A 27,749-nucleotide genomic window follows, 5' to 3' on the forward strand; every position below is an offset into this window, starting at 1 on the left:
ACAAGCCAGTGCAACGGTACCACCCTCCCAAATGCATAGTACTTGGTCACAATGTAGTAAAGTCGCATTGCAATTTGAAATTTATGTTGCGACCTGTAATGTCTACATTTAGACCCTCGGCGAGTTAAACAAGGAAGAGGACAGAAAATGGCGGCCACCTTCTTCCATGCAGCTTACAAGGAAATGCATCAGGGCACTGCATAGGTGCCAACTGCACTGGCAGTAACTATTGACAACGAATCAGTGACCGGGTCACCTTTTCCTCTATAGGCTGCAGAAGAAGGGGGTGCAGGCGGCAGTCCCCTCAGATCGCTGCCTGCACCCCACAAGTCTAGCACACAATGCTGCCAATTGCTTAGTACTGGGGTGCCATGTCTCTATAAGGGACACGCAACAAACTGCAGTCTGCTACCCCGCGCAGGCGTCCTGTCCACTCTTTGCATGGAGTGCACGTTCGAAGTCAGGCTAATTGTTGTTCATCATGTTGGCTTTCACTCGTGCCTTTATTGTACACAGGTTGTGTGTACAGGTTGTGCAGGGTAAAGGACTGATGTAAATGCAGTGATGCACTGCCATGGGACCAGGCACTTTGACACATCTGAACCATTATGTCCTACAGGCTCTGAAATCTCACGAGCTCCTTGGACCTGTCCCCTTCTACCCACAAATGTACCCACATACCATAGGGTCCTTGTCTGGATTGGGGGGGGGGGTAAACATGACTTCAATCGTGTATGATTCTGGTGACCAAAAAGCGATGCCTGTTACCTATTGCTGATAAGTAAATAGTTCCAGCTGCTCTGAAACAGGCATTTATACAGATTTGCATTCACATATTCCCTAAAAGACAACATTATTGCATAAATGAAGAAAACTTGAGGCAGGTTTATATTGTGTAACCATATTTTATACATTTTAGTATTTTTGATCATTATGCTAGAAAACAAATCATCAACTGTTTTTATTACATTTTGATTGGAACATTGACAACTTACAAATGTAAGGTTATTAGAGACCTCGTTAGTCTTATCCAAAGGTAACATGGGACTGCCTAACCATACAGATTCATGAGCCTGTTACAAGGACCTTTGCCCAAGATCTCATGTACTACAGCTGCATGGCCATACTTTCGACAGTCTTCCCAGGTAAAGTGAAGACTGCTCGGGGACCATATTCCACAATCGCTGCATGGGGGCCTCATTCTCTATGTGGGAATTCTTCTAGATCCCTCCTCGCAAAAAAAGCAATCCCTTCTCCTCACCTTATGGTGAGGAGAGACCACCCAGCTTATAAACGTAACATTTGTAATTTTCAAATGTGCCTCAAAATGTGAAAATATGGTTAAAATGGCGCACAAGTTAGTATTGAATCCATCTGCTGAACGGCATCAGCAATGTTATTCTGTGAGTTTTAAAGCTACCTACATTTCCGGGGCGTCTGACTAATGAAAAGCCGGAGGTTCTATATGATTTGGTCGAATTTCTTTTGTGGAAATCGATTGCGTCAAATTTTTTAACATCATTTTTTATATTTGCCCGCAAATATTTGGGGGGAGACCCCTGTAACACCACCACCTCCCCCTTTCTTTATTATCACGATTACCCACCTTCCCCACATATATTTGCGACCAAATTTGTCTAAATGAATTCAACCAATTTGAATTGGACGAATTCTGCCTGCGATACAATCTCCCTGTCCCAAGCCTGACGTCGACCTGGCCCTTCCATATGTCTTTCCCCATCCAGAGAACCCGCCTGTGCACTTTGCTTGTGTCCATGTACCACAATAAGATCATTAGAGCTCTGGTTTATTGGTAGATAAGAACACACAATGTGACAGTGGTGAATGTAGACATTTTTTGGTTGGAATGAATTTGGGAGGCAGATTGGCTTATGGGGAAATAGGGATATTTCCTGGCAAAATAGTGTCCCAGAAATACAGATTGGATTTAGCAGTCTTGAAGGGACAGTTTACGGGTGAGAAACCTCCAGATTTTCTTGCAGCACGCACGCCGTGATATTCACTACACATACTAATCATGTCTTTAAGGAAAATACTTACACACAAGTATTTTACACACACAATGAGCTTTAATACTATATGGCTGTGTCCCTTGCATATCCTGATGTTACAGCGTGGAAAGAGCTAACCTTGAAAAAGCATGACCCTGTCAAAGTCCTTGCAGGTGCAGCAATCCAGCTATTTATAACTAGACAATGAAAGAAAAAACACATGACAGTTGTATTTTTTGATTATTTTTAGGTGTGCATGAAATTACCTCTGATGTCTCACATTGGTCCGGCAACGTGGGGCTTCTGCACTAATCCATGTGTCGGTTCAGTTGTCTTGGATAATAGCAATGAGTCTGGTCACTTGTGAGGTGTGCGAAATCCTTGCAGAAAAAAGGCATAGAATGTGTTTTTTTCATGTTGATGATAAACAATGCTCCGCTTGTGAATAAATAAATTAACAATCAATTAAAACATTGCTGAAAGCATCAGCTAGTGCTTCACCTCAGCCAAATGGATGGTGCCAAAGCATGGGTTGCACCCCACCACTGAACGATTACAGGCCATTTGGTATGAGTAACAACCAAAAAGAATGAAATAATGAGAAAAAAGAAAATAAATACAAGATAAAACCTAAAAAAGTCCAAGTGTGGAGAGGAACCACGAAGCACGTCCCCGCCCTTGTGCAAAATGTGTGTTGATTACAGAATTCCTTGTGGAATCGCATGGCAAAGGCAGCATGAAGAGGCCCACACAAGGACGTGATAATAACCTGCCGCGCCCTTCTGCAAAATGTGTGTTGATTACAGAATTCCTTGTGGAATCGCATGGCAAAGGCAGTGCTGGACTGGGAACTAAAAGAGGCTCTGGAAATAATTACTGGGGACCAAAAGAGGCCCTGGAAATAAAGCTCAAAGTGGCCCCATATGATGCATTTTCAGCAAGCCCAATGCTTTTCCTATGAGACATTTTCAAAATACCACAGAAAAGAGGCCCAGGGTGCAGAGGCCCACCGGGAAATCTCCAGAGTTCCCTATAGGCCTGTCCACCCCTTGGCAAAGGCAGCATGAAGAGGCCCACACAAGGACGTGATAACGTGATACGTGACGTGATACAGCAACAACATAAATTAGGTGAAGAACCGTCAAGACCAACAATTACCAGTAAAACAAATGTACACACAAAGAAGTGTTTCCGGCGGGTGAAAATAATGTCTTTAGACCCATGAGATGATGTTTGAGGGACTCTGCTCTTGAGAGACACTCTCCTTGCTTTACCATCTAACATCCTTAAATAAGATGAAGACAAACATCCTGGACTTTCTTTGGTCTGGACGCTCTCCTATTTTAATGTTCAGAAAATAGCACACCAAGCATCCAACGTTTTCTGAATTCTAATTTGAGTCAGCCCTTCTGTTTCTCCTTCATTTTCCTGCATAAAAGTACTTGTATGTGTCCTCTGAAACTAAGCTCTCTGTATCATTGAAAGTGTCACTTTCTCCAGACAGGTTGGCATTCTGCATCCTTGTAAGGCGGCTTTCCAATCGTTCCTGTTCCCTTTTGAGCTCAGCGTAGCAGCGTGAGAAGGTATGGAAAATGGAGGTGGCGGGAAAAGCCATGATGAGGATCCCACTGAGAATGCTACTCAGAGCTACAACCTGGCCTGGGATGCTGCGGGGCACCATGTCACCATAGCCTACTGTTGTCATAGAGATGATCGCCCACCAATAGGAGGCAGGGACACTGCTAAACTCTTGGCACAGGCCCATCTCGTTCTCAGCAAGGTGAACTAAGGGTGCAAAAAGGGTAACTGCCACGCAGAGGAAGAGCAAGAGCAGGCCAAACTCCCGGGTACACCTGCGGACCGTGAGACCCAGCGTCTGCAGTCCCAGAGAGTGCCGTGCCAGTCGCATGACGTACAAGATCCGTAGGGCGCGAAGCACGCGCAGCACCAGTCCGACCTTCTCTAAGTAGGAGTTGTTCCCCTGCTTCTCATCGCCGTTTTGCTCATCCTCCACAAGAAGTGATATGTAGAAGGGCAGAATGGCCAAGGAGTCGATAATGTTCAGAGGGCTTTTGAAAAACTGGCATTTGCTCTTTGCCTGTACAAACCGGAGCAGGAACTCCAAAGAAAACCAAGCCACGCAGATGGTCTCAATGATGAACATGTTGTAGCACTTTTGAGAGCATTCACCCTGTGTAGCAAAAGAAAGAAAAGAAAGACAGTCAACACATTGTTAAGTAGGTCTACAGCCAATCATCATTTAACACACTTGGTACATACATTTCAGCTTATTGAATTACCTGATTTCTGAAAAGATTTTCATTTTGACTGATTGAAGGGCATTATTGATTAGAAAACACTTAGTGATGCGTCTGTCCTTGCAGTTGTACAGTAAGTATCAAGGCACACAATTTTGGATTCCTTTCGTTTCGTTGCTCTCTTAATATAGGGCCACCCATAGCAACTAAAGGCGAACTGAACATTAAATTAAATAACTAGGAAGAGGCTATTAGTTTACCTGGTAAAGAGAGGAAACAAAAATAAAAACTATAATCACATAAAACAAATAGCCTCATTTTAAATGAAGCAGAGTGTGAAATGGAAATGTAAAAGTGAGGCAGGATGCTGAGGAGGGGAGGAAGAGCACGGTGTGGAGATAACATCTCTGCCGGGCTGACGCCCTCCATCTTGTCAGCGTGTTTTGTTTTTATGCCTGGATGACATTTTCATGCAGTTGTAAAGCAAATGGATTCCTATGAAATCTACCTAGTTTTTTCCCCTGCTGAAGTTAAGACCAGACAGATTCCATAAGAAACCATTAATAAATGCCGCCCACAAAGCATAATTTGAAGCTGTTTTTTATTTCTCCACGAGTTGGAGTGTAAAACTGAAGAGTAAACGGGAATCGCCCGTTTTACTCTTAGGTTTTCCAATCTGCCTTTTTGCATCTAATAGAAAATTACCCTGAAACTGAAGTAATTTTCCATCATGTGTGAAATGCATGCAGGGACCGCCAACGTTAGCGCTTAAGCGCTGTGGCGTCACCTGCATGCCGTTTTCAACTTTTCATGAGGCAGTGCAATAGTAAAGCATACAACTAGGCAAAATGGCTTTTACTCTTTACTTATTTTTATTACGCTTTGCAGACTGCATTTGCCAATGGATTCCTCTGAAATCTGCCTGGTTTTAGTAGCTGCTAAATGGAGATGTAATCCCATTTGTTCAAGACAGCGCGGATTTTGTGCACTGCAGAGGTAAATTGAGGTGTTAAAGCATTCCGCCTTGCTGTTACACCTTCATTTCCTGTTCCGCCCATACATAAAAATCATTCACAGGGTCATTTTTAAAAACTTTTTTTAAAATAAGTTTTATTTAATTTTCGGTCACATGACAATTCAAAGTAACACAACAGATGCAATAGTAAACGGTCTAGTGACAATATACAGGGTAGTTTTACATTAATTGTTAAGTTAGTGCATACGTGCTGTGGGGTCCCCTGCATGTAATTATAAATCTTACCAAGCGGCGAAGGAAAAAGGAAAAGTGAGGCAAACTTGCTTTTACTCCTTCAGTTTCCTCTCAGTCTCATGAAGGTGAAAACACTGGCCTGCAAATATACTTTTCCAGCAGAGTTTATGAATGGATTCTTATGAAATCTGCCTGGTCTTGACCAGGTGCAAAACCGAGGCAGATTATGTAGAAATCCACGTGTACACCTGCATGAAAATCTTATGCCGGAGTACAATGAAACACACTGACAGGGCAGAGGACGAATGCCTGTCGGAGCTCTATTCTCCACTGTGGAAACCTGCTCCCCCTTGTCACTCCAGGAAGATGGGGCAGAGCAGGGATTGGCCTTGCTTTCACGCTTCTGTTTCCTGCTCCGCCCAGTTTCAAATGAGGCTGCTGCTGGTTTACATGCCCAACGTACACTATCACAAGTACTCACAGAATGCAGTAACGGAAAATGATTCTAATATTGTTATGTGGAAGAGGGACAGGGCAAGGGGAAAATACGCAATAGTGCAAGGTGGAAGGAGCCACAGCTCAATGGGGGGGGGGGGGGAGAGATAGCAAGGGAGGAAGGAAGGACAACACAAGGGGAGGAGGGAAAGCGCAAGTCAAGTGGGCGTGGGAGGGACAGCACATGGGAGGAGGAGGCAGAGAGCAAGGGTGGGAGGAGCGACAGTTCATGGCAGTAAGGACCACAGTGCAAGTGGGGGAGGGACAGTGCAAGTGGGAGGAAGAGCAGCGCAAGCGGAAGAGGTGCAGTGCCAAGGGGAGGGACAGCACAAGGGGGGGGGTGTGTTGGATTGCCATTTGCAAGGGTGTGAAAGCCCTGGCCTTTTTGATGTTTTGTTAAATACTGAAATGATGCAGGTAATTCTATCTCTGAAAGGGTAATTTGCTCATCAGATTCCCTGGCATAGGATTTATCTGGGTCCTGCTGGATCAGTATCCTGATTTGCAGTGCCTGCTCTACTAATGCATAGAAGAGGTTCAGAGGTCACATTGCCCATTTGGCAGCTGTAGTGACAGCCACGTCCCGGAACTGCAGGGGCTGCATTTAAGATTTGCCCTCCCGTATCAAAACTATGATGATCATAAGTAGCCCATGATGGTGGTAGGTGCAACTCTAAAATAAAGCTATGCCCGAGTTAAGGCATGGTGCATGGCACTATGCATAATCATTGCAGTCACATTCAATTTGATATCACACATATTCCAAGTCCTGTGAGCTAGCTCAGGCTGTGGAAGAAGATATAAATTAATGCCAGAATGGATGAGCCTGCCAGGCAGACCACTTTTGGGAGAGTTTAACTTTCCAGTCCTCAACTACTGATGTGAAGAAGGAGCAGTCCACATCAGAGGAGAGCTCTAATCCCTAACCACTCCCAGGGCACATTGAGGTTGAAATTTGCAGGGCGAGCACACCCTGAAAGGACTCACCCTGTCCTTGAGCTCCTTAATTGGGTCTCACAGCACCTGGAGTACGAGATCTGCTAAGGCTCCTCCTTCCACTTCACTCAACTGGTCAGACAGCCAATGAAGCGAATTAGACACCATTGACACTGCGAGATCCCACCGGTGCTACTTTCTGGCACTCCTCCAGACATTCGAACAATTGGTTGATTTTGTTTTGCATTATAATGATTTCAGCCACATTTCTACACTCCAAGGCCAACATACATGTTAGCTCTGTATGTAATTTCCTATTTGTCTTGACATCTTTGTGTAAACTAGTGAGGTGTAGAGCCCTGTCCACTTTGCTATGGATGATACTTGCCCTACCTATATCCCTATTCCGTGTTTGCCTTTCACTGAAGGTTTATACTTGTTTGATTTCCAACCGTATTTATTCCCTTTTTATAGGATTAGCCATATTGGAATATGGGTCGAATTAGCACAATCATAATGTTTGTGGAGTATTTACTGCTACTGATTCCTGTACCTGACACATTCACATCATGTATCAAGTTCGAGCATATGGTAATTCTTGGTTGCCACATCCCGTTCACTCTGCTAGCAGAGCTTGTGGGACGCGTGCCTTACGTGACATCACTGCATAAGCATACGTGTGACGTCACATCACCTAGCAACAGTGGCAAGCACAAGTAAACATTAGCAAGAGGATGCTTGCACCATGAGCTCTCCTCTACCTGATGCTGATATCCCTCACAAATCAGATCACAGGTAATTGCACTTATGGTCAACAAATGACTTCTCTGTGTTAGTGGGTTAACATACCAGGCATGGTTTTTATTCTTTTTCTTTGCACAGTAACAGGTAGAAATGAGTTTCCAGCTTGTCACATTGATGGCTTCATGTTCCCAGGTGAATTGAGGTCTAACAATATTGACATATTGTATCATTATTGTACAGAGACTCATAGTATATTCCCTACATGTTCTATGCCTTTATTCTTTTTGTTTTTCTATAGATGCTTTAATGCTTTAACACAGCCAGGTAAACATTTTGACTTTTAAAGCAATTTCCATAGGAACATATGGTTATATTTATTTTTTTTGGGGATGAAAATTATGTACTGATGCTGACTGTATATTCCCTTCTTTTTTCTACAATTATTTTTGTCGTGAATTCTACAATTGTGGGGTATGCATGTGAACACATTTTCATTATGTATATAATTTGGGAAAATGACGGACTGAGTTCCGAAATGCATTGATGAATATTTTGGACCCACACCCTGGATGCACATTGCCTTTTATGAAATAATGAAAGCGGTAATGGATTTACTGCCACATTTACGTTCAGCCAAATTATGAGACTGCGGTTATTCCGGCGGCTGGGTTGCAGTTGGCGGCATTACAGTTGGTGGAATTACTATTGGCGTAATTACCGCCGAAACACCAAAGCCGTATTACTGTCCTATCACAAATCTGGACATGGCGGTAATACCGCCAAAAACACAGTGCAGTTACCTCCAGCTTCAAGGTGGAGGTAAATGCATACATGTGCCACAAATGAAGCCACAGGTGAACCAATACACTCAAGAGGGCTACGTAATGCACACGCCTTCCCCAAACACACTTTCCAACACCATGCTGCCACTAGCCATTGCGAGATAAGACATGCAGCTGCTCAAGATGAGCCTGGAACTACTGAGGCAGGAAAAAAAGCCCAAAGCAGAGTGCAGAGAGGGGGAGGAGGAGAAGATGCCATGTAAGGAGAGCACCCATACCCAGGGTCAGGCGCTCACCATGGACCCTCACGGACAGCCAGCTGGTAACCCTGTACAGGCTCAACAGGGAGACCATAGGTGAGCTACTCGCCACAATCCAAGGGGACAATGAGAGCAGGATTAACATCAGGACAGATGTGCCCCCGCTGTCAAAGCTTGTGTCTGTTCTGCAATTCCTGGGATCTGTCACCTTTCAGCACTTCGTGACCGTGCTTCCCATTCCGGCGATATCATTTTTTCCCCCGGCACTAATTACGCTGGCGGAACTAGCGCTGGTTGGCCAGTGGTAATTCTGCTGGATAGCAGTGAAATTACAGCCAGTGGTAATTCTGCTGGGGGATTTACTGTTACAGTCGAAGGTGAGTGCGCCCTCCAGACAGGTTGTAATGCTGTGGTGATTCTGCCGCACATCATGGCTATAACAGTAATTACGCTGGGTGGAATTACAGTCATATTACCACCGGACTCGTAATGACCCAGTGTGTGATTTCTTACAAGGACACCTGTATGTTGTAAGTGGTACTGCACCTATCCAATGAACTGCAACCTGCAGATGTCCTCACAATTTTATTGGAGCAGTACCACTGTACCACTGACTAGATATAGATGTCCTCATAAGAAATTACATTGAGATTGGAGAGATGCAGTACCACTGACAACATACAGATGTCTGCATAAGAAATCACATTGTCATTTCTTATGAGGACATCTGTATGTTGGCAGTGGTACTGCATCTACAAACAATATCATACAATAAAATGAACAAGAACCAGGGATAAATAAAATTCAAATGGATACAGGTTTTGAGAAGGTCAAAACATTTGTCTGTGGTTCTACACCTTTCCAATGAACTACCGCTTACAGATGTCCTCACAACTTATTTTATTGGAGCGGTGCAGTGCCAATGTCACTTTGAGAATGGAGAAAGGCATTACCACTGACAACATACAGATTTCCTCATAAGAAACCACATTGAGATTTCTTATGAGAATATCTGTCCAAAAAATAATCGCTTTTATGGTAACAGTATCCAGAAAGGGAAACCTACATGTAGCCCAAAGAGGCCAGGAAAGTAGCCGCATATATCCGAACCACCTGTGTCTGTGAAAAGAACGATCACTACACCATCTCCGTTTTGAAAGTGCCACTGTCACTTGACATGGTACAGAACTCCTGATTGGGGGAACATTGGTTAAACAAGCCACTATTGGATTACATTGGCGTAATGGAACAAGAAATAACATTTAGGGCCTGAGTCACAGAGAGTTTTCCTATGGGATTGCGCCATCATAAAACACTTTTGTGAATCAGGCCCTTCGTGTGTCGGCAGATTATGCCACAGCATTTCCAGTTGTCATGCTTTCTCTGTAGCAATGGTGTTGGCAATATTTTGGTGGCTCTACTCTGTCTAGCTTGAAACCCAAACACATTTTGAATAGAACCAAAATATTTCTAGCCCTGGCAGACTACAGCAAACATAGAAATGGTATAATTACTTCGATGTTTGGTATGAGACTCACTCAGAACAAATGAATAGTGCAGGCAAACCTGTGTTAAGTGCAACGCCAGTCAGAATTAGAAATAAATGTATGTGTGGTCGGAGCAAGCTTCATGCTAAACATAGAAACATTTGCATTCATTCTATGTCTACAAGGTCTACCATGCTTGAAATTAATGTTCTCGATGTCTAGTGTGAGTGGTCCTTGTAGTAGAAATACTCACACCAGAAATCCTGACTATTATGAAATAAGAACTATTCTTTCTACTTTTAACACAAGGTCTACTAACTCTGTCAGACAATTCCTTCTTCAAAACTTTATTCAAGAATTTCCTTTGGGATCCTATAAAATGGCGGCCACTTCATTTAAAATATGCTGATGAAGAGACAGTTTGCGTTACCCCAGTTGGAAAAGGTGCCATATGCTAAGCATTTCTTTTTTTTCTTGTATTATTTTATTAAGGCATTTAGTTTATTACAAACTTTTGCCAAAGCATAAAAGAGAAGGAACCAAAAAAAAGATTATAGGAATAAGGGTAGTAAGGAAAAAGACAACAAAGACCAAAAATAGAGAATTAATACAATAAAAAATACACAGTACAGAATGCTTGCAGAATTAAACATTAGACATGCTCTATTTAAATATCTTAATATTTAAAACTATAAAAATGTCAAAATACGCAGCCCTTACCCTCCCCCTCACCCATTTATCCTACTAAAAATAATTTAAATATTTTATCTAGAAATGTTGTCAATGCTAAAATCAGTTTAACATTTTCTGCCCAAAACAGACCCTCCCACCATGCAGATGCACTCCTGGAGGGTAATTCATTTAAAAATTCCATCAGATATTTTGTTCTCAAATTTGTTAAAACTGGGCGGTGAAGCGTCAGGTGCTGCAACGTTTCCCAGCCTACCAAGAACTTTGTTTTCGAGTGTTGCAGACCTCTCTAGTAAGGAACAATTTCATCCTGAATCTCAGAGAGAGGACATGATGGTGAGGACTTGGGAATTCTGTCAAATATTTAGGCAGGATATTCACCGCCTTTATTTTCTTACTGAGATGCTCAAATTACCTGTATTGCGACTTTTGTGTTTCAGTGGAGATCCAAACCAAGTACCATATTTTCTTTTTAGCGGTGTCTGGGTTGGATCTCAACATCTCCCCCGTAATACCCGAGCTACACAGTGGTGCCACACAGTATTTAGACCACATTTCCAGCACCCTATATACCTTAATACCCTTTTTTCAGTTTTAATACGTCAAATTGCAGAGGTGACGTCTCCATAATAAGTTTGTGGTACAGTAATAGAAACTTCCAAGCTACTATACCATATAATGAGCCAAGCCCCAGTTTGTGCCTTATAATTGCAATAGGTACACATCAAGGTACGTTGAGAATTCTTTACCAAAACATACCTTCTAAGGAGGACCAAATCCCACATGATAGACATAACGAGGCATCCGCTCTGTATGCTACGATCGGTACAAACTTCTGCTTATACAATTTCAACACCGTGAGGAGTGAAAACTTGCCGAACTTTTTGTGATTGATGAGACCTTGGGCAGTCAAATTCCTCATCTTGGAATTCAATTCCAATGTACGAGGTTTGTCGTTTAGGCTATAATTTATCTCAATTCCCAAGCATCTAATGCTTACAACTAAATTCACTCTTTCGTTTCTAATCACCAGATGAAAGTGTCACGTTTGCAACCCTTTAAACTCTGCAGCACCAAAATTGCTGATTTCAATGCATTAACTTTCAGGGCATTTTGGTTCCCATATGTCTGCATCAAGTTTTCTTTGCAGTGCGATTGGGGTTTGGTCCAATTCGACCAAGTCGTCTGCATATAGCATCCAACCAAGCATCTCCCCATTGATTCTAGGATGGAACACTGCCCTCCCCCTGTTGCCAACTTTAAATCTGATATAAATAAGTTAAACAATTCCAGTGTGAGTGGGCAACCTTGTTTCTAACCCCTCGATGTTGGAATTTCTCCGGACAATAAACCTTTTTAGTTCAGCCTAACTTGCATTGAAGTATTCGAGTACAGGGCAACAATCGGCAAGAGGATATCCCAAGGTCAGTCCCATGCTACCATTTTAGCCCATAATAGCTTGCGGCCTGTACTGTCAAATGCTTGAGCAAAATCAACAAATGCAATATAGACTTTTCCTCTCGCCTTCATTGCCTTAAGAACATTTAACAAAAACAGGTTATAGCTGCACCACACCTCCTTTACAAAACCCGCTTGTCTAACGTCACAGTGCCCAGAGTCAACTGCCCAACGTTTGAATCTGACCAAAAGAAGGGATGCAAAGAGCTTTCTCAAGACGTGAAGTAGGGCAATAGTGTGGTAATTTTTTCGATCTGCCCTATTGCCCCTCTTTAAGATTGGACCACCATGCACTTCTCCAGGAATCCAGAACCTCCTTCTTGATCATGATCTCCTCAAATAAGTTCATACAGAAAGCGGCCCATTCTTCAGGGGCAGCCTTCAGCATGAAATTCGAAAGGCCGTCAGAACCCAGGGCCTTGAAATTACTAGCCCTTCCTATTAAGTCAAAAATCTCCTCTTTAAGGAAACCCAAGTTCCATCCGGCCCTGTCTGATTGAATCCCAACACAAGTCTCCTTAGCCTGCACTTTTTCAAACAGGGCACCAAAAAAAGATCCCCTAGATTCTTCTTTCACAGCATTACACTGAAGCGCCATATACGATCCCCTCACCACATTCAAGAGGCGCCACAGGCTCCGAGAGTCCCTGGCTGACAGGATATTCAACATTCGTTCAGCCTCCAATTGTAAAGCTATGCACTTATACAATATTTACCAGTTCCTATATTGTTGTCTTCTCTTTTTGATCTGGATGGATCTTTCTTCCACCAGTAAATTATGGAATATTCTAATATCCTTATTAATTTCATATCATTTAAAGGCCACTTCAATGTCATACTGGTGCTTCAGTTTAAATTGGATTTTCAGTCCCCACACTTTCACCTCAAGATAGTCACTGAACAAAGGTATGTAGTCACAGTAGATTTTTATTTTATTTTTTATTTTTTTTGTAACTTTATTTTCATTTTCGACAATAAAGAAAATATTACATATATAAACAGTAAATAGATCGTTAATACACTGTCAAATACGTTTCATTAAGAACTCTGATCAAAGAAACAAACCGTTAAAGCCTATTCACAAATAACGATCCCACATTCACAACCATAAAAACCACACAGAACAAAACACAAACACCCACCCCCACAATATAATTCTTAGACTAGATACAACCTCTATGGACCCCATCAAACCAAACACCAGATTTTTATATGACTCAGGGCTGCGACATATCCGGTGTTGAGAGCAATAACCTCACTAGGAGTTAGTCAGAGTCTGTTCCTACCTGGTCCCACAACCAACTTGTTCTCCCATGACACAGTTTTTCTATCTACTGGGAGCCACAATATCAGCTCCACTAGGCTTGCTATTTTTCATTTTAACTACCTCTAATTATCTAGTCAAAGGGGAGAAACCAGATGAAACAAAGAAGTAGTCTAACATGGAGTGTTGTTTACCTCTTCCCCAGGTAGTAGACCCAGGTATAACTCCTAGTGTAAGGGCGTTTAAAATATGGAAGTCACACTCCTCCAACTCTCATAACCAGATTTCGGCTCTAACTCTTTTTCCCCCTCAACGGTTGGTTGCAGATTGGGGGCCCGACACCTGCAGCTCTCCCCTATTACAATTTATGTTGAGATCTCCACAGAGAATAATTAGAGGATAAGGTAGGTTTAGCCTAAAATGATCAATCAGTGCCATTACTGTATCAACAAGTCCCCATCCTTCCAGAACATCAGATTCCAATACAGATTTATAATGATCAACAAAGGGGAAGCCAAGGCCTCCTGGTTCTTAATTTGCACTGTTAATGTTTGCATGTAGGGATAAGGGTTTCTGGCCTTGCTAACTTCCAATCCCAGACCCTTTTTTATCAGTCTCAGAAGCCCAGTAGATGACCTGCCCTTCAATCCTTACTTTTCCGGATTAAAAAAAGAACAAAGCCCTCAACCAAAGGAGCAGTTGAAAGCCAATTTTCCTGGAGACATAAAATGTTGAATCTTTCCAAGCTGTTCGGGTCACTGTTAAACAAGTCTCTGAAGCCTCTCGTGTTCCAGGAACCAAATACCAAAAGATCTTTAGTTGGGGGCTTCAGGCATTACTAGGACTTGTTAATATCAAGGTCCTCACCACCTACTCCTAATTCTCCCCCTCAAATTAATTAGGTTTTAAGTTAGCTTGCGTGACTATCGTCCTCTTAGAATCTGCTTGGCAATTAAAGATATCCTTTAGGGGAGGTCTGCTGTCAAACTGCTCACCCTCTGGAACCGGGGACCCTGCAACTCCCCACTCACGACTATCCTTTGTAACTGCAGGTCTATTAAAGCGTAACCCTTTTTTCACCTCTTTTGTAAGGTTCCATGGATCGTACTCATGAGGCGTTTCACACCTGTCTGGCTTGGGGCCCCTCTTACCACTGTTGACGTAACCAAGTGGCCACAAGGCATCTGTCAATTCCAGTCACAGATTAGAAATAATTTTAGATCTTATGTAAAAAAAACCATAATGAAATTGTTTAGGTGTTGGAAGCTCCACTGCTAAAATATCGTTAGAGACAACATATCTGGTAGTTTTCGATATGTGATGGAATAGTCTCAGGACATTTGTTCGATTAAGCCTCAGCCCATCTTCCACTGATAAAATTCTGTCCAGAAAGACCCTGAAGGGGCCACCATTGTTTCTGACCCAAGACCGATCTTTATCTCTGACACCTTCAGAAGTACCCCCATTCTTTCGAGTTGCTGAAGGGTCCAACTTTTTAACTTTTTGCCCATCCCAGCACTGTCTTTCTTGATAGTTTAGCGTATTATTCTTGAGAGATCTTTTAAGCAGCTGGTCGGCCCAGCGGTGCTCCTGTTGATTATTCCGGTTTTACCAACAGAGGGTACTTGGTGTGAGACCTTCTCCCCCTTGCGCTTCCTGGTTTTGAAAAGTTAAGGGGCTCTTTATTTCTATCTCGAGCCTCCACTTGACTTTGTTTATCCTCCAATGCCATAAAACGACCCACAGAGGACTCGTTGGTAGCAGTTCTTGTGTTCACTTGAACTTCTGGGTCTTCCAATGGGCCCCAATGGGTGGAAGTTCCCTTGGTTCCCGCTGAGTACATAGTGGGAGAACCCTGCACACCGTCGTCCATATCATACACTGATAGATCCAGTATATCTTTGTCCAAGGGCTTGACATTTTGGTTACTGCTGGTGCTTACCTTCTGTGCCTTTATTACCTCTCTCGTGGCAGAAGAAACAGGAGCGACTACCGGTGATCAGTGGCTTGTCACAATTCACCTTTCCGCTTTCGATTTCTGAGTCAGGAGGAGGGTTCTTTAGGTTCCAAATGAAACCACGAGCACCATTGGATTTAGAAAGTTTCATTATGGTCAGGTTTTTCTTTTTTTTTTCTTTTTGCTGCTTCAGATCTGGCAAGGGTTTGTTGTTTCTCGCCAGCTGTTTCCTTTTTCTTCGGGTGTAAAAGATTTTACAAGTATTATCCTCGGACAGCTCTTCCATTTCCCCTATGCATTCACGGGCCGACAAAGTCTTATCTTCGTCCTCTGGCATCGGGGTGAGGTCAGTCTCCACCATACACACCACCTCGTGTACCTGGGCTTCCCTTGGATCCTCTGTGATTTCAAGCTCTTCTTCTACAAGGGTCGGGGGTCTGTGGTGTTTGGTTTGCCAATGGGGCAACTGCCACAAGGGTATCATCACTCTAGCCCCTTAGCCATGCCTGTTGGATTACGCAGTTTTCGCTGTAGGTCGTTTGGGTCTCCTTAGTGGATCCTGGGGAACACTCGTTTGACGCCTCTTTTCCCATTTCAGAATTTCCTTTGCTGCATCCAGTGTAAGCTTTTTGTAGGTCCCCACTTCCCTCATATGGTCACAAAGTAGTTTTTGTAGGAGACTCTCAGTTTCTCTGTCCAATCTGCTTTGTAACGTGTTTAAAAAGGATTCAATGTGAATTAGCTTAGAATGTGTCATGGCAAGTAAGGTGGTCTGATCTTTGTAATTATCATTAATGGACTCAGAGTTTTAAGAATCGTGAGAGTGATATACTTAGAGCGGGCATCAGGCTACATTGGGTTTGGGAGTTAGATGAAGTTTCACGATTGTTTACTCCAGGTCTCTTATTTTTGTTGCCCCTTCTAGACCATTTATTGTTCTCATAGAGAGATGTCAATTCCAAAGAAGATGGTTCGGAGTCCGTGGAAGGCCCCGATTTGTCATTTAACATCGCTTGGCACCCAAAGTTTGTTGGATTTTCCCTGCTATCATAGGAGTTATTCGGCGGGGGTCCTTTTGTAACTACATCCACCCTTCTGAGTTTATTTAGGTGCATCATAGAGCCGGGACCTGACTCATGGTTACTTTTGTTTTTGCAGGTCCGGTCTTATTTTCAATCTCCAATGTGATACTCCAATATTTTTGGTCAATATTGCCCCCAATAGTCTGTCTTCCGCCTCCCCGGGAATTCATTTGGCAACTGGCAAAGGCTGAGGAGAATCAACAGGTAAGCGTATGTCAGCCACAGATCTCCTTTTCAGAGCCAAAGGTGGTCCCATTAGCGGGTGAAGGCTAGCAGCTCTCATTGTAGATGAGGGTCCCTTTTTCAATTGATCCACAACAGGGCAGCCTTTTCTAAAGTCTCAGCTCGAGTTCAGTAATAAGCCCTCAAGGAGGCCCTCATTTTCCAATAGTTCCACGTCTGACAGTTCCAAAGCAGGGAAGTTAGCAGGAAGGTTTACCTCTTCAGTGAACCCTACGCTACAGGAGCTTTCACTCTCTTTTGCTGGCCCCTTAAACGAGTGCTGGGGTCAATTTCCTAGTGGAGGCCTTCGAAACCTTCTGCTCTCACCCTCCTTCATCCACAGCAGAGCCGACCAGGTCGGGACCACACAGATAGTCCCGGTCCCCACATCCGTGACTGAAATCTTCCTTAGTTGAGGTTAATATCCTCAAAGAGTCAGCCGATGGTGGGCGGCGTGTAGCATAACTGTCTTTGTGGCAGGCTGTAGAAGTGGGGCTGGCCCCATGCTGGTTTCCTCGATGTTGATACAGCCGTTTGGGAGTGGGGCCGCTATGCCATGAGGCGGTTCCATGTAATAATGTTGCCACAAAAATCTCGCCCTGCAAAAATATTGCCGAAAAATGGCTGCAACATTATTGCATAGAATATGTGGAATCCCCAAACTTTTATTAATTTTTTTTTTTGCCCCTGTCCCCATATATATGGTCACCCATATAATATCCCCACAACCTTTTCCCTGCGATATTATTTACGGCGACCATATATATGGGGATAATATTACCTGATATCCATGAGGCCTTGGAGACACTGTGGGATGGATAAAGGGAGAGGGCGAGCAAGGGGAGCAGGGCCAGGCAGTACCGCCAGTGTAGACCGAAGGCGATTTCTGAACCACCTGGTCAGGCTTAGACACCGACATAATTCACTGCAAGCCCAACCTCTGCGCGCTCAACTTTTCCTCCTGAGGATCTTTGGCCTGCAGACGGACCTGTCGTCTGGTCGGCTGACCTTCTCCAGCCCCAACCCCGGGCTCCATGAAAGCTGTGGTAGAGGTCCAAGCTTCAATCATGAAGAGGATCAAAAATACCAGTCGGCTTCACTCGGTTGCCTTGGGCAGCCTCAGACAGCTACTCTCCACCACTCTGTGCCACTCGGCGGCTAGCAAGGTATTTTATGATGGACTCCTCCTCCAAGCAATGCACAGCAAGGACAGACTGTCTCACAGCCTCAGACAGCCACTCCCCACCACCCTGCAATTCATTTCCCCTGCAAACCTAAACAGTGGCTCACACCAAACAAAACAGTTTGCTATATATTGAGTAAGCAATTTTTCCAAAGAAATGTAATGGTACCAACAAAAAACTGTAAAGCAAGAGGTAAAGACTTCAGCATCTTTTTACATTCCAGAGAAGGTTTTTGGACAATTAATTCTGCACTATTGAAGGAAAACAGCAAAACTGGTGGAACCGAAGCAGAGGGTTATAATATCTGTTACAGCAGCAATAGAATTTTTCTGAACAATCTGCCTTTAGCTCACTCGAGTACATTATCGAACTACTTCAATCCGAGAAAGGAACTGCCTAAAGCTTGGAATACACAAACAATACATGCTTTATTTTACATTGACTGAAAGCCAGTTTGACACCGTTGGGTTCAGACTTCTGATCAACAGGTGAAAATAACAGGCCATTTGACACCCACACAAACGCAGTTCTAATAGATTCCCTTGTGTCATCTTCTTCAGATCACGTAGAAGATGAAACAAGCAACTATCGACCAATGTAGCTCAGGCATAGGGCTGGAGTGAATGCGAAATAAAGTAGGTCATTGGGGGCCGGTGAATTTTTCAATTGGAGGGGCATAAATATTTCCCGTTGTTATGAGGGAGCGACCAAGTATAGTTTTTTTTACTTACATGCAGCACCATTCCACCAGTCCGGACTCCAAACGCTGCCTCATACCACCTGCAACTCAGGTCCTCTGGCTCGCCTGCAGTACGCAAAAAGGAAACAGGAAACAGAGCAGTTTCCTGTGTATGCGTGGTGGAGCCAGAGCACGTCCATCTCACCCCACTCCCCTTTTGGCATTTGAATGTGCAGGGAGGTGGAGGAGCATAACTGACACACCTCCATCATTTCAATACCCCAGTCTGCATCCCCAATAGGCCATGCAGGGCTTGGGAAGTCTTGAAACACTTGTGTATGGGCGCAATATAAATAAAATATGCTATCATAAGTAAAACACCCAGAGAACTGCATGTCTGGGGGGCGTTTTTGAATGTTTGCTTCCCCATCCTACCATGGCTAATTGGGCCTGCAACCTGGGGTATTGAACTGTCAAAGGGAAATCACAATTCTCTGGACAATTAAGACCAGCCCAGGAGCGCGCACAGAGGAGGCCCTCAGTGTTTTTTCCCGGCTTCCCTGGCTCCTCTATAATCATTGTGGGTCAGTTCCCCCTCGTCCATTATGTATAAGGCACCCCTGATTGTAGGTGCACTTACACCCCAGAAAATAAACAGATGAATTAATGACAGCAATTAAATGTTCTGTTGCATACTTCTAATAAAGCAGATAAAAATAATGTATCTGTTTTATAGTTCACAGTAAAAGAATGTGGGTTGCTTTTTTCATTAGGATGCAAACAATAATGGATCTGTCAAAACAACTAAGAAGTTAACGGTTTTCTTTAAATGCAAAGAATAATTACAGGAGGATTACAAAAATAACATTATTGAAGTTCGCATGACTGCGAAAGCATATTACTTTGAGAGATTAGTAAAACACTTTAAAACGATTATATATATTCAAAAGAATCAGCTGTGCCTGAAAGCTAATGGATGAAAACGGAGGAATGAGTTAAACATATTTGAAATTGTTTGACAATCTTAGTTCTAAAATGTCATTCATGTAAGCAGACAACACTACTGTTCAATTTCTAGTTGAGTGACTCACTGCCTCAATCAAACACTCACAATGGTTCCCAAAGTGAGCGAAGAATGAGTCTTCCATTACTGGAGTCTTTGGGCAATCGGTAGGAGCCTAAGTAGTTACTGTACCACGTGTGGGGGACAGGAATGTTCCTAGAATGTTCTGGAGTAGTAACGGCTTTCTGGCAGGGATCAAGTCCTAAAAATTAAAGTGGGGGACTCCTCAACAAACGCAATTGGATGTGACATCGCCAGAAATTAGCATATCAAGGTGAAATATACACATCTCATTAAATTGGCTTTCCATAACCACCTAAATGCCACAGGACCAATGGAATTTGCCTTTTATAAAATCAACACACACACAGAGGATATTTTCCTATAATAGTATTTTTGAAAACATTAAAAGGTGTGCATGTTTCAAACTCCAAGAAGCAATACAAATGTTTTCCCTGGAACTGGCAATACTGAAATACAACATTTCATCTTTAGTTGGTTGTTATTTTTCATCAAGTTATATAGTTCAGTGGTGAAGTCTGCAGCCTACACACCGGGCGACTGGGGTTTGATCCCCGAGCTCATCTTTAATTCATAAATTCAAAGATGTCATTCAATGTTTCTCATTTTAGGTGGGGGGACTGAGTCCACCCTCTGAATAAAGTGGGTGGACTCCGACTCCCGCGTGTACGCTCGACTTGTGCAGTTTTCTCCTTGCCACAAAGTTTTGCCTGGGGGCCCATTCAGATGGGATTAGTGGTATTGTGAAGCTGCTAAAAGAGCAGTGGTTCTTTAGGAGTTTTTTACGAGTACGCACAGACAGCAAGTGTTGGTGAGCAGCCCAGGGTGCGGCGGGTTAAGCACTCAAGTTTTGCTGTGGCCCAGGCGAACCTCACAATGCAAACGTGATCATCCGCCAGGTGGGGAATCGCAGTTATTGCAGGCTGTAGCAGCAGTGAGTGATGTGGGGGGGGGGGAGCGCAGTCAAGGGATACTAGTGTGGCAAATCACCTCAGATGGAGCCAAGGCGCTGTGGTGGCATCAAACCCCCCAGGCCCATGAACCAGAGTGGAACTGGGGTGCGGAAGAGGTGTGGCAGCAAGCAAGGGGAAACCAACTAGGGTTGCTGCCTCATGCCAAAACGGCCACTGTGTCAGAATGGGTGGGCACGGTGTAGGGTGGGGTGAGCTAGAGGATGAACTGCTGCATTTTCAATGTGGATAATGAAGCAGTGGTGATGATAGTGAACAGGCAATCTGTGAGGGATGACGAAGAGCTGAAATTGCTGCAGGTGTTTGTTTAAGGACGACTGCACCACAACATTGTGATCCTTGTGAACATAGAAAGGCGTGTACAGTGGTAGATTAGATGCAAGATCTGTGGCAGATATTCCATGGGTTGGCCACAGAGGTGAGCAACGGGCTGGTGAGGGTTACAGACAGTCTGTGGTGCCCGGGATATTGAGGTCCTGCTGATGGTGGAACAATTCTAGGTGCCGCCCTCATGTGGAGGCTGCAGGCAAGAGTGGATGCAATTTCTAAGCAGGGGGCATAACAGTGGAAAGGTTGGGTGGGTAAGGAAGGTGAGGTGAGGTGAGGTGTAATCCATATTGAGGTTAGAGGATACACATGTGTCAAGGACTACGATTAGAGTAGAAGACGAGTTTGAAGTGAGTTGCGTTGAATGCACACATAACCACTGGGGCAGAGAAAGGTGGATAATGACGGAGCATTAGCTAGGGAACATCAAGGTGATAACTGAAAATGGTTTTTCATGGTTCTGACAGCCAGTGGAAGAGTATTTGAAAGGTAGGAGCCTCTACAGGAAATCAACATCCCCCCCATTCCCGACACAGACTGTGTAGGACTTACATCTCACAGGCTACACTCAAATGAAGTAGGCGAGAATGGCATGATGTCATGTAGAAAGCATAAGCTGGTTCCACAACTAATCTAGTGACTCAAAGATAGCAACACCGACTTTTCACACAAGGAAACTGGGGAAGGACAATTGTTCAGTGATGTAGGCCAGTAGGATTGGTTCCAAAACCTGCCTACCCCTCCCACAATGAACAATGAGGACCCCTGTTTTCCCTGAGTGTAACCTAAGCCACAGTGTGTCTAGCCAGTCTTTAATAGCTGGCAGTCAGAGGCAAAGCATATTGGCAGCTTAATTATTTGTCCCCATCCATAACAACAAGGATGTTGGTATCATCACAGACCACTAAAGGGGTTCCAAATCTACAGGAAATGTTAGCCACCACTAGGCATACCTGTTTAATAGGATGAAGGATATATAAGAGCTCTGTGTTACTCTGCATGTGATAGAGATGGGTTTGTAGGTGTCTGGGCCCAGAACAACTGACAGCTGACCTGAGAAGGAAGAATTAAGCCTAAACAGCGCTGCAAATTTAAAACAACCCTGCAACAATCTCTGCTCATGGACGCCCTAATCAGCCATGTCAAACATTGCTGCAAGAGCTAACAACGGCTGTGCAGCAACACTCCCACTCTCTAGTCTGTGTCACAAGTTATCCAGAGCCAAAAGCAGGACTGAGCGGCAATCCGGCATGGCACACTGTGACAAAATGACTAGTGCTCTGCAGGAGTATAGGGATGCTTATGGAATAAAACTCCTGTTCACGTCCATGCTACTACTAAACTAGCAGAATTGCCAATCATAAAGGTGAAACAGGCACAGTCCGTCAGGTATTCCTCCTTTGCCTCTTAGGGTAGCGCAGGCTGAGGGCAGGCTGTAGCGTTCAGGAGGAATGTGAGCTAGTAAAGAAGCAGACCAAACGACAATAGTACTGTGGTACTAACATAAAGGAATGGCCAACCAAGTTTGTATAATAATAGGATCATTTAGATAAACTGACAATACAAACTAACCAAAAATACTATAACCTACCCCTGTAATTAAAAACACAGAGTATACAGACCATGGAATAAAGGAGGCACTCCGGGTCTAACATAGAGGACCACAGGCACTGATTTCAGTAGCATATGTCTAAGTTATTGGAGATGTCTTTAGGAAGGAAGGAAGTGGCATTATACAAGTCAAAAGGGCTTTCAAGGTGGGGCAGGGTGATAAGAAGCCGCCAAAGATCTTGAGATGGTTGTCTCTAGGGCTCAACCGCATCGAGCCAGGCTTCTAGGTGCTTTGCTGCTGTTTGACATGGTGTTTAGGCGGGTGAGTAGCGAGGTGGCATCAAGTCAATTTGATACAAGGGCTCCAGATGGGACGAGTCAGAATTCATGCCACATCGAGACAATGGCCTCCTGCATGTCGAGTCACATTCAAGAAGGGTCGGGACAAGACTTTCAGTGAATTAAGTCAGCTGTCAAGATGCAGCAGTCCGCTGCTTCCAAAAGGTGGAGAAGATGGTCAAGTTGAGTTCAGATGATTGACTTTTAATGGATCGAGTCAGCGTCAAGATGGCTCGAAAAGCAGATAAGCAGATTGAAGCACTTAGAGTGCCAATGGTAGCACTGCATGTCCAGTAGGGGCGTTAAGTGAGTCGAACATGATCAAGCAGTCTCAAAAAGTGTCTTGAGGCTTGGGATTTTTCGGGGTATTTGAGTTGCTGAGAGACCCAGCCTAGGGTCTCCACAGCCAGCAAAGGAAGACCTTGCCTCTGCACTTCCGAACCATGAAGGTTTGCAGAGAGCTCTTGAAGGGTTTTGTCACCTCCAGTGAGTAGGTCCTGGGTCCAAGTGGTCTCAGCTGCAGCAGGTCTTGTTCAGCCTTAGTATCTCCAAATGTTGCCTTGGGATGGATAGAGGAAAGAACGTTCATTTTCCTTGGAGCTCTATATCATTGCCTCTATAAAACAGGACTTTGGAGCAGAATCTATTCACAACAGATTTCCAGGTTAATCCTTTTTCTTTAAGAGTACAAAGATGAATGAACTCACCTCTTATATAAACAAAAGACAGCAGCAGATTGGTTCCCTTCTACCCTTCTGTAAGGGGGTCCAATTCAGACTGCTGTTTTAGAATCTCCTTGCCTGGTGATCTGAAACCCAGAGTGCTTTGTCTTCAGTAAATGGAAAAGGGGAAAGGAAGTTTGGGAGCCGTAGGAAATTCAAGATGGTGGATCCCTTTTCGAATTGGAAAGTCCTCTCCTGTTCGTCTCTACAACCCCACACCCTGCTTCTTTGCCCACCTGCAACAAAAAGGCTGTGTTAATTTAACACCCTGACGTGACTTCCCTTGGCCTTCAAATGCCTTCCATTTCCAGCACTTGTCTTGAGGGCAGTTTCTCTTGTTCCTGGAGGTGACAACCCTTGCCTAGGAAAAACAAAGGTATTTGCTGGGGTGAAGCCCAAATGGGTTAGTTTGGGCTCAACTCAGCCCCGGGCAGTGAATACAAAGGAAGAGTTTGCTATGTCATAACTAGACATGGTTTATATTTAGATTTATTTGAGCAAAAGCGGGTTCCTATTAACTATCTCAAAACATCTGTAATGAATAGCTCAGAAATAGCACACAAACTATATAGTGTTTCAAAAATTGTATTGAGAATTTAAATTCCAAGTAAAATAAGTTATGATGCATATGTAACACCAAATTTAGAAGCTCTACCCTCCCCCCCTTTTCCCACACAAACACTTTCTTACACGGTAACAGACAATGGACTAACATCAGAGCCATTTATCTGACATGTCCCAACACAGGGTCAGGCAGAGTCAGGCAATTGACAATAACCACGCACACCTGACAGCCCTTTACTTTCCCCAAAGGGATAAAAGGCAGAGCACGAAAGCATGAGCAAGGCCGAATGCACGAGGAGACAGCTACACCAAACCGGCAGTTCAAATGGAGAAGAAAGGCGGTGAGACCTGGAAGGAAAATGAAATAGGAATTGCCCTTGCCCTTTTCACCTCAGACCCGCGAAGCCTCCGAAAGGGAAATTATAAGACCGGGAATTACAGCGGGCGTGCAGAGCAGCAGATGTCAATGGTACGCGGGGGCTCCTGCTTTGATGACATAAGCAGAGAGGGAAGCTGGCTACCATGGTACTATTCTTTTTTTTGATAATACATTTTATTGATTTCAGACAAACAAACAAACAACATAAGCACACTGTCGATACAGGTCATTGATTGTTTCCCACCGTTATTACAGACAACATTTCAAATCTGAGTTCACTGCCCCTTCACAGGAGCTACATTCGATTCCCACGCTTTATTGGTACCCTGGATGTCGAGGGGCGCCACATTCTCTTTTCTTGTTCGCTTATACAGAGTCACCTTTCAATGGCCGTCTTCCCACTTTTGCCATACCTTCTGCGCCTTGGCCGGACATCCTCTGGCCGTGTATACCCTGTGTTCCATTGCAACACAGATGTCTACGTCTGTCGTCCATTGTCCATAACTCGGAGTCACCTCCGACCCCCATTTCTGAGCAATGTTTCTTTTGATAAGTGCGGTAGTGGTGAACACAGTTTTTCATATTTTGTCAGGTCAACCTCATTGTCTATTCCCAACACTAGCAGCTTAGGATCTCTGGGGATCTCTTTACCTAGGACTCTAGATAGCTCGTTGCAACATGCGTTCCAGAACTGCTGAATGTGTGTGCATGTCCAGAGTATGTGAAAGAAGGTACCTTCCTCTGTTTTGCATCGCAGGCAAGTTGGGTCATTTATCCTTCCCCATTTGTAGAGAGCCACTCTAGGATAGTATACTCTATGTAGTATCTTTAACTGAATCAGCCTGAGCCTTGACGATATGGCTACCTCCCTAGGAAACATCAGAGCCATGACCCATTCTTCTGGTAGTATTGTACCCACATCAGTCTCCCATTTGGTCTGTAGTGCTCGCAATTCTGTCGTGCCAAAGGAGGTTATGGCACTATACAGGACCAACGTCACTTTTTGAGTGATTCGCTCCGGGAAAAGGTTCCTTTCTAATGGGGTGAATTCCGGCAATGCAGTCATATCACGGAGGTTGCCCTGTAGTGCGTGTTGCAACTGAGTGTAATGATATTGTTCGGTTTGGGAAATGCGAGGTTGAGCACCAGCTCCGAGAATGGAATTACCATGCCCTCACTCACGACATCACCCAATGTTAGTGTTCCATGTTGGGACCAGAGCGGCCATTTGGGGAGATTATATACACCCGGGAGATTTCTGTTGTTCCACAGTGGTTGGGCTAGCGACAGCTTGTTGCCCCATCCCACAAATTTGTGTGCGTCCGTCCAGATTTGGGTTAGGTGTGTCGGCATATTGGAAATGTTTGGACAAGCCCTTTTCCTATAAAGATACTGCATGACAGGGTTTTTAGGAGTGTCAACTTCTAATGAGCGGTTATGCGGCGCGGATTTGTCCCAGTGCAATTGGTCATTTACGATTGTCAATTGGCTGGCCCAATAGTATGTCTGTATCCGGGGAAGCCCTATTCCGCGCTCCCAAATGGATCTTTGGAGCGCGGCAAGTGCTATGCGGGGGGAGCCATCATTCCACAGCAACTTTCGGATTGATTGATCTATTTTCCCGAATACGTTTGGGGGGGACGTGAAGTGGGGCATTTTGTAATATATATAGGAGTCGGGGCAGGGACATCATTTTAAAGAGCGCTGTTCTGCCTAGTAGCGTCAGGGGGAGGGATGCCCAGTTTTGGGAATCTTCCGCGAGTCTCGTCATCACTGGGTGTAAGTTTCTGGGGACATAGTCATTAAGATTATTTGTGACGCGTATACCCAGGTACTTGAATTGCTCCCTTTCAACCTGATAGGGGCATTGTGGGGGTACCGCTTGTTCTACCTGCCCCAGCGGGAACAGGATGGACTTAGCCCAGTTAACCTGCAGGCCGCTGAAGGCGCCGTATTTTTGTAGCAATCCGGTCACTATGGGACAGGATCTTACTGGATTGTACAGATATACAAGCAAGTCATCAGCATATAGGGACACCCTGTCTTCCCAGCTTTCTGACCAGCGGAAGCCCTTCCATGTCTCATTGCCTCTCGATAGTATCGCGAGTGGCTCGACTGCTATCGCGAATCTCATGGCTTTCAGAGGGCATCCTTGCCTGGTTCCCTTTCCTATTTCAAAGGGGTTTGATGTATAACCGTTTACCTTTGTGACTGGTATTGGTGCTTTATACAGTAGTTTGACCCAGCTCATGAATTCGGGCCCAAATCCCATTCTTTGCATTATCTCCCAGATCGCTTCCCAGTTCACCGAATCGAACGCCTTTTCAAAATCTACCGCCAACAGGGCTAGTGGGCCCTGAAAGGTGGGCGCGTTTTCTATCGCCGTATGTAAACGATGTATGTTCATGCGCGTGGATCTTTGTGGCATGAATCCACATTGATCCGGGTGAATCAAGGAGGATATAATTGGCTGGAGTCGGTTAGCTAGTGTTTTCGCTAGGATTTTGGTTTTGGTGTTGATGAGAGAAATCGGTCTGTAAGAACTGCATCTATCCGGGGGTTTGTCTGCTTTGGGTATAACCACTATAGTGGCTTGTCTCAGGTCTCGTGGGAGGAATCCCTCACTGTGGGAAGTTTCATACATTTTCAATAGATGTGGTGTAATTAAGTTTGTACCCATTTGTTTCCACACCTCTACCGGGAAGCCGTTGGGCCCCGGGGTTTTCCCGGGTTGGAGGTCCACTATGGCTGCGGACAGTTCGTCCTCTGTGATATTCGTGTCTAGGAGGGCAGTTTGCTCGGGTGTTAGAGAGGGAAGGGTAACTTCCGCTAGGATTGTGGTATCAATGGGGGAGGTCGGTGCTTTGTAGAGCTCCCTATAATAGGAGGCGAACCCCTCCGCGATGTCCTGGTCCGCTGTTACGAGTGTGTCCCTCTGTGCCCTAATCGCCCTGACATGTCTGAGCCCTTCATCTCGCTTCTCCAGCCATGCCAGCATTTTGCCCGCTTTATCCCCAGTTTCGTACACTCTAGCCCGCATTGCTGTGTGCGCCTGTTTGGCGTTGTCGAGGGCTATGTTCTGTAGTTGTTTT

General features: G+C 44.4%; 1 protein-coding gene across 1 annotated transcript in view; it reads right to left on the reverse strand.

Moving 5' to 3' along the window:
* Positions 1-885: 885 nt before the first annotated feature.
* Positions 886-27,749, reverse strand: part of KCNG4 (potassium voltage-gated channel modifier subfamily G member 4) — a 227,297-nt gene continuing 200,433 nt past the window's right edge. Inside the window, exon 3 of the mRNA XM_069636223.1 lies at positions 886-4,203. Coding sequence (XP_069492324.1) covers positions 3,433-4,203 — 771 coding nt within the window. The 3' untranslated portion in view covers positions 886-3,432. The remainder of the gene's footprint in view (positions 4,204-27,749) is intronic.

This window comes from Ambystoma mexicanum, chromosome 1q, assembly GCF_040938575.1.
Source record: "Ambystoma mexicanum isolate Mex_15411 chromosome 1q, UKY_AmexF1_1, whole genome shotgun sequence".
Lineage (NCBI taxonomy): Eukaryota > Metazoa > Chordata > Amphibia > Caudata > Ambystomatidae > Ambystoma > Ambystoma mexicanum.